The sequence below is a fragment of the Balaenoptera ricei genome, chromosome 3, assembly GCF_028023285.1.
Source record: "Balaenoptera ricei isolate mBalRic1 chromosome 3, mBalRic1.hap2, whole genome shotgun sequence".
NCBI classification, from domain to species: Eukaryota; Metazoa; Chordata; class Mammalia; order Artiodactyla; family Balaenopteridae; genus Balaenoptera; species Balaenoptera ricei.
Window position 1 is genome coordinate 131,734,871 of NC_082641.1, and position 17,128 is coordinate 131,751,998.

Consider the following 17,128-nt stretch of genomic DNA (forward strand, 5'->3'; position numbering starts at 1 on the left):
GATAAAAGTTCGAATCAGAAACCAAAAACAAGGGTTTCTGCAACTGGGTGGAAATTCTGGCTCTGGTTTTTGATACTCAAGAAGCAGCAGAATAGAGTGACTCTCTTTTGATCTGATTAAGTACCAACTCTATGAAGGGACTGTATGTGTTAAGTGCTGTGGAGGAAAAAGAACCAAAGTTTCCTTCCAACTCAAACGTCCTAAAATGCTCAGTTTCTGCGCTTACACTCTTCTACTCCGTATTGCTTGTTTGCATTGGATACCTGGAACTCTTGCATATGTAGCAAACGAAACCTGAGCTGTCTATGCTAATGAAGATATATATACATATATATATATACATTTACTTATTCGGATGTGGGTGGGAGCACTAACTTTGGAGGCACCCAACCCTAGATTGACCAGTTTTTGCCAGTTATTATCTGAGAGATTTTAACCTATCCTAAATCTTTTTTTTCAATTGAAGACCTGATAATACAGGTCTAATTGGATTGCTGTGAGGAATACATGAGATTTAGTGAAATGCCTGCTGGCCATATATGGTAACAAGTGCCTGCTGATTATTAACTCTTATCTCTTGGAGGTCAACCTGGAGATTAGCATCATACTTTGTATTTGAACTGTTCGTTCTTTATTTTTATTTATTTATTGAAGTATAGTTGATTTGCAATATTAGTTTCAGGTGTATAACATAGTGATTCACAATATTTAAAGATTATACTCCATTTAAAGTTATTATAAAATATTGGCTATATTTCCTGTGTTGTACAAAATATCCTTGTAGCTTATTTATTTTATACATAGTAGTTTGTATGTTTGTTCTTTAAAAGAGCTTTCACACAATCTCTAGTGATCTTCACAAGCCTGTGCCGTAGGGATACTTAGTTCTTTAGAGAAACCTGAAGCCCTCCCAGGTTAGTTGGCTTGGTTCACTGTCTCTGTTTTCCTAATCCTTTCAGACCATTTGTGAGGTGAGGCTTCGCAGTTTTTCTGGATCCCGACGAATTTTCGGAAACTCGCTAGTCTTTGACCTTTGCTAAGTAATTCATTCCCAAGCAAGGCTGGTCTGACCACACCGGCGCTGGTCTGACCAAGCGCCGGCCGCGTGTTCACGGTCTCCATGACAACACCTCGGGTGTCGGTGCAGCTCGGTCTCGCGATAAGAGGGGTTTAAATCCGGAGAATTGCGCATGCGTTTTGCCCACACGGCATCTGAACTCGGAGGCTTCCGTAGAGGGAGGGAGCAAGATGGCGGCGGCAACACTGGATCGTTTGGGTAAGGATTTCTTGGTGGGTGGAGGAAGGGAGTGAGGTGGGAGTCTGAATTGACGGCGTGTGTTGATATTGCAGGTGCGTTATGGATGCAGAATCTGAGGGGGAAGCTGGCCTTGGGGTAAGTCTTTCGCCTCGGAGTTAGGGAAGGGTCCAAGCCTCAGTCTTACTAGTCTCAGTTACTTAGAGCCTAAGTGCCAGGCTCTGCTTTAGGCTCTGAGGCTAGCGAACGAGACAGCCAGAGTCTCTGCTTTGCCACCCTGTGTTTTCACCGCCGTATTGCATAGCCCTGCGGGTATCAGGATTATCTATGACCGAAGGGACGTTGTAAATGTCTTTTCTGAACACTCTTTTCTGATCTTTTTGGATACGGTTAGATTCTCCCACCCAAATTGGGAGCGTACTTTTCTAGTTATCTCTGTAATTATTTGCTTATATGGGCAGGGGCTGTATTGTAGACAGATGCGGTTTACATCGTGCCTGACATTGTGTTAAAATCTTTGTACGCCTTATCTCTTTCTCAGAGCATCCTACGTAGTGTAGGTACTGCTATACCCATTTTTTCAGACAAGGAAATTGAAGCCCGCCAAGTAAAGTAAGTTGCCCAAGGTCCCTCAGTTACAGGACTTTTGAAGCTTTATACTGTATTTTTAGAGCATTCTTTGACCTCAGGACAAAGCGTTCTTTAAGGTTAGGGAACGCAGCTGAAGTCAGTACTGGCAAGAGGCTTTCTCTGCTCCCTTCTCATTGTTCTTCTTCTGTAGTACAGCTGTGGCTCTTTGAAGGTTGATAATCTGATTGTAAATTTTCTGATCGATGTATTTGTTAACATTAATTTTGGTTTAGTCCATAGACTTTGGAGACAGATAAGTTGAGTGTGAGTCCACATTTTAACTGCGATTTTGGAAAAGTTACTTATTCTTCCTAAGCTTCAGTTATCTTCTATGATATGAGAGGAAAATTAGTACTACCTCATAGATTTTTAATCAGGATTAAATGAGATAAGGCTTATGAAGTGTTTTGTTCAGTGCATGGTGTATAATAATCCCGCCCTAAATCTTAGCTGCCATTAGTGTTTTTATCATTATAAACTACTATTGAGTTCCCCTTATATCTAGCTTTGTCTTAGATTCTCGGCTCGAGGGAGGAAGAGGTGGGCTAAAGAAGAAAGTAGGAAGTACTGGCACTTAGGATTTGTCTTCACTGCTTTCGTAGATTATCTTCTATCACTCTACCCCCAGCCATGCTGATTTACTTACTTTTTCTGAGTATGCTGTGCCTTTACTTGTTTCTTGGTTTTTCATGCTTTTCCCTCACTTTCTGTCAATAACAGCAGTTCTCATTATTCAGACTCCTCTTTAACTGTTTCCCCTTCATGATCTCACTAAAAATGAAAGAAATCAATTTCTCCTTTCCTTTAGTATGTGTTCCTTAAATAATGGCCTCATATATATGTGTCTGTGTCCTCTGCTACCTTGTGTATCCTGGACAGTTAGGGGCACTTCTTGTTTCTTTTTGTAGCTCCAGTATAGGGTCTTGCACAAAGTGAATATTTTGTTGATTTTTGTTGATTTAAATTGTCCCACACTGACTTATATTGGGAGGCTCTGAGCAAGTAACTAAAGCAGTTTGGCTTCAGTCTTGTCATCTGTGTAATACAAGAGGGTTGGATTTTGCTAGGTAGTCTTGGAGGCTCTTTCTAATTTTGAAGTTATATGATTTTACAAGTCCCCATTCTGAACTTTCTAGTGGGGAAATGACCACATGAAATCTAAGTAGAAAAGGCATAACTAATGCTTATGATGACCGTGTAAAATTTTAGAGATATCTAATTCAGTGGTTGGAAATGTAATTACATACCAATTGCCAGACAGGTAATAGAAATGAATGAACTAGGAGAAGTGGTCTTTGTAAAAAGAGAGTGGTAGGGCCTGTGGCAGTCATAGAGTGCATTTCTCCTCTAAAGGCATTGAATTGGATTAAAAAAATGCTGCTGACCAAATAAAACTTTTCTGCAGGCTATATTTGGTAGCAGACTGACAATTTCCAACCTTTGAATTTCAAGTCTCCCATTTTACTGATGCAAGCATTTGGGAATTTTTGTGACTTACTGAAGGTTACATGGCAAACCTAGGATCTAAACAGAAAATTCTCTGGCTCAAAATAGTGCTGTATCACATCATGGGAGGGACTGAGTGATGAGCCCTGAAGGGGTTTGTCGGGGGAGTCTTTCTGGAAGAGGTGAGTTTAAGTTTAAAGAGTGAAGAGTATATTTTGGTGGTTTAAAAGTTTGAAGGCACTGGTTACTAAGCTGTACATAGGTTAAAATTCTCCATAAGAAAAACCAAGTTGGAAATGTCATGAATCAGCAGTTTGGTGGATAAATGATGAGAACAGTGTGATATATTTGAATAAACACTGGGCTTCAGGTGATAGAGCTGGATTTCAGGTCTCTGTCAGGTACAAGTATTGTGGTCTTGGGCCATTTGCTTAACTTCTGTGAGGCTCAGTTTCCTCATATCAAAAAATGAGGATAATATTTAACTTCAAGGATGGTTGCGAGAACTAAGAGACTAATACGTTAAATGTCTATTTTAGCGCCTGGCACTGTGGAGGTGTTTTGACTGGGGATGATATTGCTGTGAAGTTGTTTGAGAGGAATCAGATTTAATGCTGGAACCAATCAGTAGCTACTTAACACTCTTAGATGAGACTACATATTTCATTTATCAGCCCTACTTTTGTAGAACAATTGGCAGGAAGATAAGAAACTGAAATATACATTAGCCTGGTCAGTTGAGTCACTCTTAAGAGACTTTTCCAGTGTAAGGGGTAGAAATTATCTCTTGTTTTTATGCATCAATGCTTTCAGTGTTCTGATTGTCATGGCCGGCAGATTTGACAGACCCGCTGATTTGTGCTCTCTTAAATAAATCTTACCCTATGATCTGAGGGCTTGTGATTCCTTGCCCTTTAGGACAGTGGTTCTTAAATTTGAGTCACAGACCTCTTTGAGAGTATGAAGAAAGCCACAAGAAATGTTCCCAGAAAAATGCATATCACATTCATAGTTTGGCTTGTAATTTCATAATCCTTAGTATAGGAATCTTTGCACTGGGACATCATAACTAAACAAAAGGACAATAATGATACACAATAATAAACGTAACTACACAGTAATGATTAGTGGTGTAAAGTATGTTGGAAAGTGTGTCAGGCAGTGACCCTTGTGTTAATGGGTGAAATATTTTCCTCAATATACTTTGAAAAATTTCAGTCCTACAGGAAAGTTGAAAGATTACAGTGTCCTTCAGCTGGATTCATCAGTTGTAAACATAACTCTATAAATATACATGCTTTTTTCCTTGAATCATTTGAAAGTGAATTGTACACGTTATGGTACTTTACTCCTAATCACTTCAGGTTGTATTTCCTAAAAGTGACAACAGTCCCCAAGAACCACAAACCATGATCAAAATGGTATAATTTGATGATCTTTTATTTTAATGTTTTAGTTAAAAGGATTTAAATAGAAATCAAGTGTATGCTGACATTTACTTTTTGTTTTTGAGGGGGGTGGGCTGCGCTGTGTGGCTTGTGGGTTCTTAGTTCCCCGACCAGGAACTGAACCTGTGCTCCCTGCCGTGGAAGCATGGAGTCCTAAGCACTGTACCGCCAAGGAATTCCCTGACATTTACTTTTTTTTTTTTTTTTTAGTTTATTTTTGGCTGCACTGGGTCTTCGTTGCTGTGCCCGGGCTTTCTCTAGTTGTGGCAAGCAGGGGCTACTCTTTGTTGCGGTACGTGGGCTTCTCATTGCGGTGGCTTCTCTTGTTGTGGAGCACGGGCTCTAGGCGTGTGGGCTTCAGTAGTTGTGGCGTGTGGGCTCAGTAGTTGTGGCTCGTGGGCTCTAGAGCATGGGCTCAGTAGTTGTGGCACACGGGCTTAGTTGCTCTGTGGCTTGTGGGATCTTCCTGGACCAGGGATCGAACCTGTGTCCCCTGCATTGGCAGGCAAATTTTTAACCACTGCACCACCACGCAAATTCCCTGATATTTACTTTTGAAAAAAGAAAAATTGACCAGTATTGAGGCTTGACAATAAGCCCGAAAATGGCCATGCACTAAAACAAGGAGACCTTATAGATGGACATTTTCAATTCCATAATATTTATGTTTGTTTAGTGAGTCTCTTGTTTATGTGACACTTTATTCCTTTGAAAGCACTCTCAAGACTCTTCTTTCAATTAGAGTTTGTATCTCCTTCAAGTCTAACTCAATGGATCTGAAAGGTTTCTGTATTAGTTTCTTAGGGCTGCTGTAAGAAATTACCCCAAACTGGGTGACTTAAAACAAATGAAATTTATTCTCCCACAGTTCTGGAGGCCAGAAATCCAAAATCAAGGTGTCAGTAGGGCTGTACTCCCTCTGGAGGCTATAGGGGAGAATCCATTCCTTGCCTCTTCCGGCTTCTCTCTGTCTTCACCTCACCTTTCCCTCCTTTTTTCTGCTTCAAAACTTTCTCTGCATCTTTCTCATTAAGAAAAACAGACTTACATTTAGGGCCGAACAAGATAATCCAGGATAAGCTCCTCCTCTCAAGATCGCTAACTTAATTATCTCCTTTTCTATAGAATGTATTATTCACAGATTCTGGGAGTAAGGATGTGCACATATCTTTGGGGCCACCATTCAGCCCACTGTATTCTGAGGGCTGTTGTATCATCTTCAGGTCTTTTTTTTTCAGAAAGATGCCCTGTAAATCACACCTTTACTTTTGCTATGCCTTTAACCTGGAGTGCTCTTTTCCCAGGTTTCTGCATGTGGAAGTCCATACTTTGTTCAACACTCAGCTCAGACCCCAACTCCTCAAAGCCATCCTGATTACCCCAGCCCTCCTGTGACTTCTGACATTTTAATGCCTGTTGCACATTATGGTTAATCCTTTATCTCTCTAACTGAATTTTAAATCACTTGAGGGCTGGAAATAGGTTTTATGTCTCTTTGCATTCCCATCACCTAGAATAGTACCTGTAGTACCCTATCCTTATTACTTGGTCAGTAAGTGTAAGTTGAACCATCAGTCAGCCTGAACCGATGCAAGTTGTAGTCTGAGAGATTGCCAGAAATTGAGATTCAGGTTTTTCCACTCCAGTGCCAAGAAGGAATCCTAATGGCAAATTAAGTATAGGTACAGATTTCCAGCTTTATGTAATAGAATAGTTTATGCTGATTATACAAATTCTTTTAAGTATTCCTTAGGACAAAATGAGGGCTTTAGAAGCTTTATATACCCATGCAGTTAGTTACTCACTAGAATATGACTGTTATTACTCTGAATGATACAGTAGTGATCTGAAAGGTTTAATGCCTTATTTTCACATGATTATTGACACCAGAGGCTTCCACTAGCTTTTCTGAGGGAAGGTGTTAGATCTGTGAACTAGGAGGTTGAACAATAATATATTTATAAACTTTTTGATTTATTCTCAGATTCTTTTTAAAAATTGTTCTGCTGAGAATTGTGACTTTTAAAATTTGTTCTCATCCCCTCTATAGTGGGCCAAACTCCCCAGAGTATATAAGTATAAATAAAAATAAAAGTAAATGAATAAATATGTGCTATATCATGAAAAAGAAGAGTAACATGGGGGCAGGGAAGAATGAAACATTTTAAATAGCCACTTTGGGGCTGTGCTATCTTACCCCGAGAGGTTACAGATTGGAGATCTGTCTGATGAATCAAGCCTACAGATATGCTTTGTCTGTATGTTATATTGTGTTTAAAACCTTCTTTTTCAATCAGTGTTTAAAAAGTAGTAGCTTTCTCATAAAAATCTAGGTTTCTAGATTCTATTATACATTGCAAAGCATGGCAACAATTTTCTAGAGCAGAAGAGTGTACCACTCTTTAGATGGGATGTATATTCTTAAGTTTTCCTCATTTTCCAGCCAAATGTGAAATTTTTACATAGGTACCTATACCCAGCCCTCTTATTTGTATTACTTGGCTGTCCCCTGTATTCTCGAATTCATTCTACAAATATGTATGTAGTGTCTGCTGTGTGCCAGGCTATTCTAGCACTAGGAATTTTGTAGTGAACAAAGAACATAATCATTGCTCTCATGGAGTGTACAATCTAGTGAGGGAGGCAAATAATAAGTAAAATACAGAGTATATTAGATAGTGACAACTGCTTAGGAGAAAATGAGAGCAGAGAATGGGAATAGGAAGTGTGTGTATACAAGAGGGAGGTTGCAGTTTTAGATAGGAAAGGCCTCATTAAGATAGCATTTGCGTAAAGATCTGAAAGAAACCAGGGAGCAGGCTGTCAAGGCCTGCCAACATCTGGGTGAACACCATTCTAGAGAGATGGAACATAAGTGCAAAGGCCCTGAGGAGGGAACATACCTAGTATGGTCAAAAGCAGTGAGTGAGGAGGGGAGATGGTAGTAGGAGATGAGGTCAGAAGAAGGAATAGGAGATCATGTAGAGCCTTATGGATCATTGTAAGTACTTTGGTTTTTATTCTTAGTGAGATGGAAAACCATTGGTGGGTTTTCAGTATAAGAGTGATATGATCGCACTTATGTTTATGGGTGGTGGCTCTTTCTGTGTTCAGAACAGACCAGAGTGGGGATGAGGAGCAAGGATAGAAGTAGAGACCATTGGATATTTCAAGTTTGAGATTATGGTGGCTTGGATTAGGGTGGCTGTGAAGGTGGGTGAATGGTTGGATTCTGGCAGTGCATTAACAACAGCTGACAGGACCTGTTGATGAATTGGATGTGGGGTGTGAGAAAGAAGGGTGACACCAGGGTTTACGACCTGAGCAGATGGAAGTGTGGAGTTACCATTTGCTGAGGTAGGAAGACTTCCAGAGGAGCAAGTTTTGGGAGACTATCAGGAGCTCAGTTTGGGGCTTGTTAAGTGTGAGATCGCCGGTAAGCATACAAGTAGAGATGTGAGGAGGCAATTGGATATATGAGTTGGGAGTTCATAGAAGGCCTGCAGATTTGGGAGTCATCAGTGTATGAACAGTATTTAAAAAGCCATGAGTCTGGTTGACTTCACTATGAGAGTAGATAGAAAGCACAAGAGTCCAAGGATTGATTCCTACCTGAGGCAGCCAACATTTACAGATCAGGTTGAGGAGGACAAAACAAAGGAGACTAGGGAAGTGTCTAGAGAGGTGAGAGGAAAACCCAGAGTGTGTAGTGTCCTGGAACTCAAGTAAAGAAAGTGCCTCAAGGAAGAGCAGGTGACCAGATGTGATATTATGATTTATGACAAATAGGCCACAATATATTTCTCATGTATATTTTGTCTTTGTCCATGGTTCTGGCTCACAGCTCCCAAAACCCTTGGAATTTCCTGAGCCATAGGGTTATGGTAGCTTCTTTTGTCATCATATTTGTTCTCTTGTCCTCAGTTTATGGCTTCAGAGCCATAAAGTGAAATGGGTGTCTTGTTATTCCTGACATGGCCCCTTTCCACCACAACTGGGTTTATGTTAGTGAGGTGAATTTGGGGAAGCACCTAAGGATAGGGGTTGGTTGCTAGGGGAACCAACCATGAACAGAGGGGTGGAACTTTTAGTCCTACAACCTCCTGGTTTCCAGGGAGGGGAGAAGGACTGCAGGTTGAATCAGTTACCAAAGGCCAATGAGTTAGTTAATCCTGCCTATGTAATGAAGCCTCCATAGAAAGCCAGAAGGAGGGGGTTCAGAGAGCTTCTGAGTGGGGAGCCAGAATGCTTCTATGTGCCACTGTGCTGGGCCCCACGTTTCACGAAGACGGAAGCTCCTTTGTTTGGGACTTTGCCCTGTGTGTCTCCTCATTTGGCTTTTGATTCATATCTTTTACAAAAAATCAGTAATCTAGTGAGTAAATGGGTTTCTTGAATTTTGTGAGCTGGTCTAGCAAATTAATCAAACCCAAGAAGGGCATCATGAGAACCTCTTGATTTATAGCCGGTTGGTCAGAAGCACAGGTAACAACCTGAGCTTGTAATTGGCATCTGAAGTGGAGGGTCGTCTTGTGGGACAGAGCCCTTAATGTGATGCTGTCCCCAGGTAGAGAGTGTCAGAATTGAATTTAATTGTAGGACACCCAGCTGGTGTCAGAGCATTACTTAGTGGTGGTGTGAGGAACCACCCTCCAACACTGGAATTGTTGGGTAGTCAGAGAGCCCTTTTACCAGGGATACTTAGATCATTCTCAGATGAGGACTGAGAATTGTCCACTGGATTTTACAACACAGGTATCTTTGATGACCTTGATAAAGCAGTTTTGGTGGAATGATGGGAGAGGGTTAAGGATGAATGGGAGGGCTGGGATTAGAGACAGGGAGTTTAGGTAACTCAATCAAGGAGTTTTGCAGCAGTAGCTAGAGGGAGGTGGTCAGGGGACAGTTAAGTTGGGAGATATTAGAGTATATTTGTTTGCTGATGGTAGTGTTCCAATAGAGAAGAAAAATTGACGATTTAAAGGGGGAGGAAAGAATTGCCGAAGCAGTGCCCTTGAGTAGATGGGAAGAAATGGGATCTAGGGAGCAAGGGACGAGATTGGTCCTGATTAGGGCATAGACTTGCATTCATAGTAACAAGTGAAGATAGTAAGTGTGTATGGCTATGGATGCCGGTGGGTATATAGATTAGGTGGTGGGAGCTTGTGGAAGTTCTCTTCTTTTTTTTTTAAAGCAACAATTAATTAATTAATTAATTAAATTTCTTTAGTTGCGCTGGGTCTTAGTTGCAGCAGGCGGGCTTCTTAGTTGTGGCTCGCCTGCTTCTTAGTTGCGGCCGGCAGGCTCCTTAGTTGCAGCTCACCGGCTCCTTAGTAGCAGCTTGCCGGCTTCTTAGTTGCGGCATGCATGTGGGATCTAGTTCTCTGACCCGGAATTGAACCCCGGCCCCCTGCATTGGGAGCTCAGAGTCTTAACTGAGGGAAGTCCCCTGGAAGTTCTCTTTTGATTGTTCAATTTTCTCAGGGAATAAGCACAATTATCAGCTGAGACTGAGGATGAGGGAGGAGATATGGGAGGTTTAACTAGCAAGGAGGAGGTATGAAGTTTGTCTACAGGGGCTAGGAGAGTAAATGGACTAGAGAAATACAGTAGGAATGCCAGGCAGCCTTAAGGGCCCACTTATTCTGATGAATAAGAATGTAAAATTTAGGCAGTTAGTCATTATTGCTTTACAGAGTGAGAAAATCTGACTTACTAACCATCCACATGTGTATGGCGTGATAACTGGAACCTTTTGGAACAGAGAAGTCATGCTCCCTAGTCTGCAAAAACTAGCACTGTCGTTTTGTTTTTGTTTGTTTGTTTTAATGCTGCTTTAGCTAATAGTGACTTCCAATTGGGAGCAGTTTTACCTCTCACCTCCCCCCAGGAGACATTTGGCAACATCTGGAGGCGCTGCAAGATTGTCACAAGGCAGGGGGTGCTGCTGGCATCTAGTGGGTAGAGGTGAGGGATGCCACTAAGCATCCTTATGACAGGCACAGGAGAGCCCTCACAACAAAGAATGACCTGCTTAAAATGTCAATAATGCCGAGGTCGGAAAAACTCTGAGCTTATCATGGTCCGTGGTTGCTGGGCTTTCACTTTTTTTGTTTGCTAAATTCTTGTTTCCTTGTTTGATTGTCCTTGACTTTCACAAAGTACTAAAATTATACTGAGTTATGAGAATATACATATCACTTCAGCTTTTTATTTTAGATTTTAATGGAGGCAAGAGGGAGGATGTTCTTTTATTCAGCCTCAAGTGTGGGATTAATGTTATCTGAAGTAAATTTGGAACAAAGAACTTTTTACCTTGATGCATCTAATAACATGAGTTTCTTAAGATTGAGCCTGAGGCCAGTATTATCTTCACTTGGGACTTGAGTATACCTTGTACTAAATTTCAAAGTAAACTTTGAGGAACAAAGAGGAAGTATTCTGTCAAATTGTGACTTTAGGAAGTTTCAGATACTCTGTCTTATCTGAGTTAACTCTTAATCCTAAAATTTGGCTTGTATCTGCTACTCTTCAATGCCTAATGACTATGGGCAGGATTTGAAACATGGTACTTAAACTTAATCCTCAAGTATTGGTAGATAGAAAACACCAGAATAATGAGAGAAGGGAAATTCATATGCTAGTTCCAGCATACCATTCACTTTCTGCTTGAGCTCAGGCAGTCTCACTGTACTGTGGGAACCTGTGTGTGTTTCGTATACAAGCGCTCTGGAGTGGTGGTTCATGCCTACCTTCCTTCACCCAGTTTACAGAGATGCAGTGAAGCTAAAGGAATTTGGGTTTCCTAGTAAATGAAAGGGTATAGTAAATACCAGTAGTGATATTTGAGTTTCAAAATGATAAAAGTTGATCCTGGTTGCCTTTTTTTTTGTTGTTGTTGTTGTTTTTAAGATTTTAACTTATTTTCATTCTTGAGAATGCTAACAGTAAGCTAGAGCTCTAGGCAGAGTTAAAAATCTAATATTTGTTGGAAGAAATTTTACAGAAGGAAATGGATTCTAGCAATAACCCATGCTATCATTTGTTAATTCCTTTTCTTTATAAATTTATTTATTTATTGATGGCCGCATTGGGTCTTCGTTGCTGCCCACGGGCTTTCTCTAGTTGCGGGGAGCAGGGGCTACTCTTTGTTGTAGTGCGCGGGCTTCTCATTGCGGTGGCTTCTCTTGCGGAGCGTGGGCTCTAGGTGTGTGGGCTTCAGTAGTTGTGGCACATGGGCTGAGTAGTTGTGGCTCACGGGCTCTAGAGCACATTCTCTAGTAGTTGTGGTGCACGGGCTCCGTGGCATGTGGGATCTTCCCAGACCAGGGCTCGAACTCGTGTCCCCTGCTTTGGCAGGCGGATTCTTTTTTTTAAAAATTAATTAATTAATTAATTTAACATCTTTATTGGAGTATAATTGCTTTGCAATGGTGTGTTAGTTTCTGCTTTATAACAAAGTGAATCAGCTATACATATACATATATCCCCATATCTCCTCCCTCTTGTGTCTCCCTCCCATCCTCCCTATCCCCCCCTCTAGGTGATCACAAAGCACCGAGCTGATCTCCCTGTGCTATGCAGCTGCTTCCCACTAGCTATCTGTTTTACATTTGGTAGTGTATATATGTCCATGCCACTCTCTCACTTTGTCCCAGCTTACCCTTCCCCATCGTCGTGTCCTCATGTCCATTCTCTATGTCTGCGTCTTTATTCCTGTCCTGCCCCTAGGTTCTTCAGAACCATTTTTTTTTTTTAAGATTCCATATATATGTGTTAGCATACGGTATTTGTTTTTCTCTTTCTGACTTACTTCACTCTATATGACAGACTCTAGGTCCATCCACCTCACTACAAATAACTCAATTTCATTTCTTTTTATGGCTGAGTAATATTCCATTGTATGTATGTGCCACATCTTCTTTATTCATTCATCTGTCGATGGACACTTAGGTTGCTTCCATGTCCTGGCTATTATAAATAGAGCTGCAGTGAACATTGTGGTACATGACTCTTTTTGAATTATGGTTTTCTCAGGGTATATGCCCAGTAATGGGATTGCTGGGTTGTACAGTAGTTCTATTTTTAGTTTTTTAAGGAACTTCCATACTGTTCTCCATAGTGGCTGTATCAGTTTACATTCCCACCAACAGTGCAAGAGGGTTCCCTTTTCTCCACACCCTCTCCAGCATTTATTGTTTGTAGATTTTTTGATGATGGGGCAGGCGGATTCTTAACCACTGTGTCACCAGGGAAGTCCCCCAACTTCCTTTTCTTGAATTTGTTTTCTTTAGTGACTCTTCACAGGCTTTCTTACATAAAATGGTCTCATAAAAGCCTTAAGTTTTGGGAATTCCCGGGCGGTCCAGTGGTTAGGACTCAGTGATTTCGCTGCTGTGGCCTGGGTTCAATCCCTGGTCGGGGAGCTAAGATCCTGCAAGACGAGTGGCATGGCAAAAAAAAAAAAAAAAAAAAGCCTTAAATTTTGAATTAATTTTATTTTCAATTGTACCTTATGAGCACTTCATTTCCTGCTTTAACTTAGTGTTATTCCAATAGTTGGCCAGGAGAGGGCGCATAAAACTTATTGATTTAGTACACTTCTGATTTAAAGACCCCGTTTGTAATCATATTTTACTTTAATTTGATTACAGTTGTTTAGTATTTGCTTGATAATTCATTTTATGAAGCATTTGGGCCCTGAAAGTATTGTAGGCATTCAGAAAGCTTTGTCATTATTAATTCATCATGTGTTTAATTTATTAGCCATTGTATTTAATTCACTGAATGTGTATTGAGGATTTGAGGAGTATAAAACACTATGCTAGATATGGGGGATATAGAAGGCATGGGCCTCACCCTCAAGCAGTCTTTCAGACTGTTTCGTATAGTAGTGGTTTCATTGAAGAGTTAAAGAGAAGCCAAGGCATTCATATTTCTGTAATCCTGCTGTCATCCATGAGATGAAAGAAGAATTAAGGTTTGGAGAGACCCTGGAGATGAAGTACACCAATTCCTCTTCTCATAGATAAAGAAATTGACAAACTTAGTGTACCCACGAATTACAACTTCATAGAAACAAATGATCATGATTATAAACATGAGAAGAAGGTTTGAAATTGTATAATACGAAGTTTACGCAATTCAAACAGTTCAAACTGTTTATTTTTTTTTGAGAACAGGAGAGATGAACTGTTCAGAGGGCCTAATTTAAAGTTAATACTAGCTACCAGTGTTTATCTTGTGCTAGCCTTTGTAGGGTGTTGTATGTTAATTATTTATATACCACCAACAGAATGAAGTAGGTATTCTTCTCATTCTAAAAGTAATACTCTCAAATTTATTGAGCCCTATTATGTGTCAGGTTAAGTATTTTACTTAAAGTATCTCATTTGAGCTCCTTAAGAAGCCTATGTGGGGGGCTTCCCTGGTAGTCCAGTGGTTAAGACTGCGCTTCTACTGCAGGGGGCGTGGGTTCTATCCCTGGTTGGGGAACTAAGATACCGCATGCCTCGCGGGTGTGGCCAAAAAAAACAGAAGCCTATGAGGTGGGCTTCCCTGGTGGCGCAGTGGTTGAGAATCTGCCTGCTAATGCAGGGGACACAGGTTCAAGCCCTGGTCTGGGAAGATCCCACATGCCGCGGAGCAACTAGGCCTGTGAGCCACAACTACTGAGCCTGCGCATCTGGAGCCTGTGCTCCGCAACAAGTAGAGGCCACGATAGTGAGAGGCTCGCACACTGCGATGAAGAGTGGCCTCCGCTTGCCACAACTAGAGAAAGCCCTCGCACAGAAATGAAGACCCAACACAGCCAAAAATAAATAAATAAATTAATTAATAAAAATATCCGTTTAAAAAAAGAAAAAAAGAAGCCTATGAGGTAATTACTATTATTACTCCATTTACTGATGAGAAAACTGAGGTCTAGAAAGTTATGTGACTTCCCCAAGGCCATTCATCTAGTATTAGAGTTAGGATTTAGACCCAGGTCTTGTTGACTCTGTAGTCTCTGCCCTCATCACCTGGCTTATAGTTTTATTAGAAAATTCTGTCCTCTTACATCATATGTTCTGGTTTTGTGCTTTTCAGTTAAAATAGTGCAAGCTAAATGTGGATGGCAAAAGTACAGATTTTGTTAGGTATTTTGATGGCACTGATCAGTGAACTTGATGTAGAGTAGGAGAATTGAGCCACTAGAAGAATAGATTTTTAAAATTCTTTAGCCTGAATGGTTTGAGGACTAAAAAAAAAAGACTTTGCCAAGTATATAATCTAATTGCATATATTGTGTGAGAATCTGCCAATATACAACAACTTTGAATATTTAAGTCTGGGTTAAATATTTACTCAGTATGTATGTGCCAGATATTGTCTTTGGTGCTAAAATACAAAGGATGTCATGCTTGCCCTCCAAATGCTCAAATCGATACACTTACTACAGGAACTCATTCTTCTGCAGCCACCTTACAGTTCAGGAGTAGTACAACTCATTGCTATATGGCTGGCAAGAACAAAGTACTAAGGCAATAGGGGGATTGGTTGTCTTGGAGAAGGGATCAGGTTCACATTGAAGTGACACTTGAGCTGGGACTTAAAACAGGACAAGCGTTTCATTCAGGAGATAATAAGGGAGGAGAAAACAACATGAGCAAAAGTGTAAAGATATGAAAGAATGTGGCTTGTTCAGGGAACAGTGAATGTTTGTGTGGTTAGGCTTTAAGGTGAATAAGCTGAGATGGCCAGGCTGGTGTTAGATTATGAAAGGCCTTCTGTGTCTTGTTAAGGAGTTTAGACTATATTCTGAGCAGTAGGGAAACACCAAAGTTTGTTGTTATTTGGCTATATCCATATGTAAACAAAAGTAGACAATATGATGAACCCTCATGAACCCATCACCCAACTCCAACAATTATTAACTCATGGCCTATCTTGTTTTCTTGTTTTATCTAGAGCCCCTGCTCTTCCCCATCATATTTTGAAACAAATCCCAGATAGTATATTATTTCATCCATAAATATTTCACCATGTATCTTATTAAAAAATATCAAATGTCCAGTTAATGTTCAAATTTCCAATGGTTAAATAACTTTTGTACTTTTAAGATTATAGTAGTCCACACTTAAAGAAGTCTTTTTAACATTTCTTATTTCTTATAAGGTCAGTTTAGTGGTGAGGAACCCTTTTAAGCTTTTGCTTGTCTGGAAGACTCTCTTTCTCCTTCAATTCTGAATAACTTTGCCAGGTAGAGTATTCTTGGTTGAAAGTTTTTTTTCTTTCAACCATTTGAATGTTTTATGCCACTCCCTTCTGGCCTGTAAAATTTGTGCTGAAAAATCTGTGGATAGGCTTATGGGGGTTCCCTTGTATGTAACAAGACTTTTTGTTTGGTTTTTTTTGCTGCTTTTAATATTCTTTGTCTAACTTTTGACATTTTAATTATAATGTGTCTTGGTGTGGGTCTCTTTGGGTTCATCATACTTGGAGCTTTCTGGGCTTCCTAGATCTGAATGTCTGTTTCCTTCCCCAAGTTAGGGAAGTTTTCGGCCATTATTTCTTTTTCTCTCTTTTTTTTTTTTTTTTTTTTTTTAAATTTTTTTTTTTTAGATTGATTGACTGATTGATTGATTGCTATGTTGGGTCTTCGTTTCTGTGTGAGGGCTTTCTCCAGTTGCGGCGAGTGGGGGCCACTCTTCATCGCGGTGCGCGGGCCTCTCACTATCGCGGCCTCTCTTGTTGTGGAGCACAGGCTCCAGACACGCAGGCTCAGTAGTTGTGGCTCACGGGCCCAGCTGCTCCGCAGCATGTGGGATCCTCCCAGACCAGGGCTCGAACCCGTGTCCCCTGCATTGGCAGGCAGATTCTCAACCACTGCGCCACCAGGGAAGCCCTCTTTTTTTTTTTTTTTTTTTAATTTTATTTATTCATTTATTTATTTATTTATGGCTGTGTTGGGTCTTTGTTTCTGTGTGAGGGCTTTCTCTAGTTGCGGCAAGTGGGGGCCACTCTTCATCGCGGTGCGCGGGCCTCTCACTATCGTGGCCTCTCCCGTTGCGGAGCACAGGCTCCAGACGCGCAGGCTCAGTAATTGTGGCTCACGGGCCTAGTCGCTCCGCGGCATGTGGGATCTTCCCAGACCAGGGCTCGAACCCGTGTCCCCTGCATTGACAGGCAGATTCTCAACCACTGCGCCACCAGGGAAGCCCTTTTTTTTTTTTAAGAGGAGTTTTTTTTTTAAATTCAAATTTTTTAAAAAAATTAATTAATTAATTTATTTTGGCTGTGTTGGGTCTTTGTTTCTGTGTAAGGGCTTTCTCCAGTTGCGGAGAGCAGGGGCCACTCTTCATCGCGG

The 17,128-nt window shown here is 40.8% G+C and overlaps 1 protein-coding gene across 2 annotated transcripts in view; it reads left to right on the top strand.

Annotated features, from left to right (window-relative positions):
* The first annotated feature begins 1,162 nt into the window (after nucleotides 1-1,162).
* Nucleotides 1,163-17,128, top strand: part of MRPL22 (mitochondrial ribosomal protein L22) — a 37,012-nt gene continuing 21,046 nt past the window's right edge. Inside the window, exons 1-2 of one of the 2 annotated variants that reach the window (XM_059917583.1) lie at nucleotides 1,163-1,276; nucleotides 1,351-1,393. In XM_059917583.1, the coding sequence (XP_059773566.1) occupies nucleotides 1,249-1,276; nucleotides 1,351-1,393 (71 nt within the window). In that variant the 5' untranslated portion in view covers nucleotides 1,163-1,248. The remainder of the gene's footprint in view (nucleotides 1,277-1,350; nucleotides 1,394-17,128) is intronic. The other variant, XM_059917582.1, reaches the window with a different exon arrangement.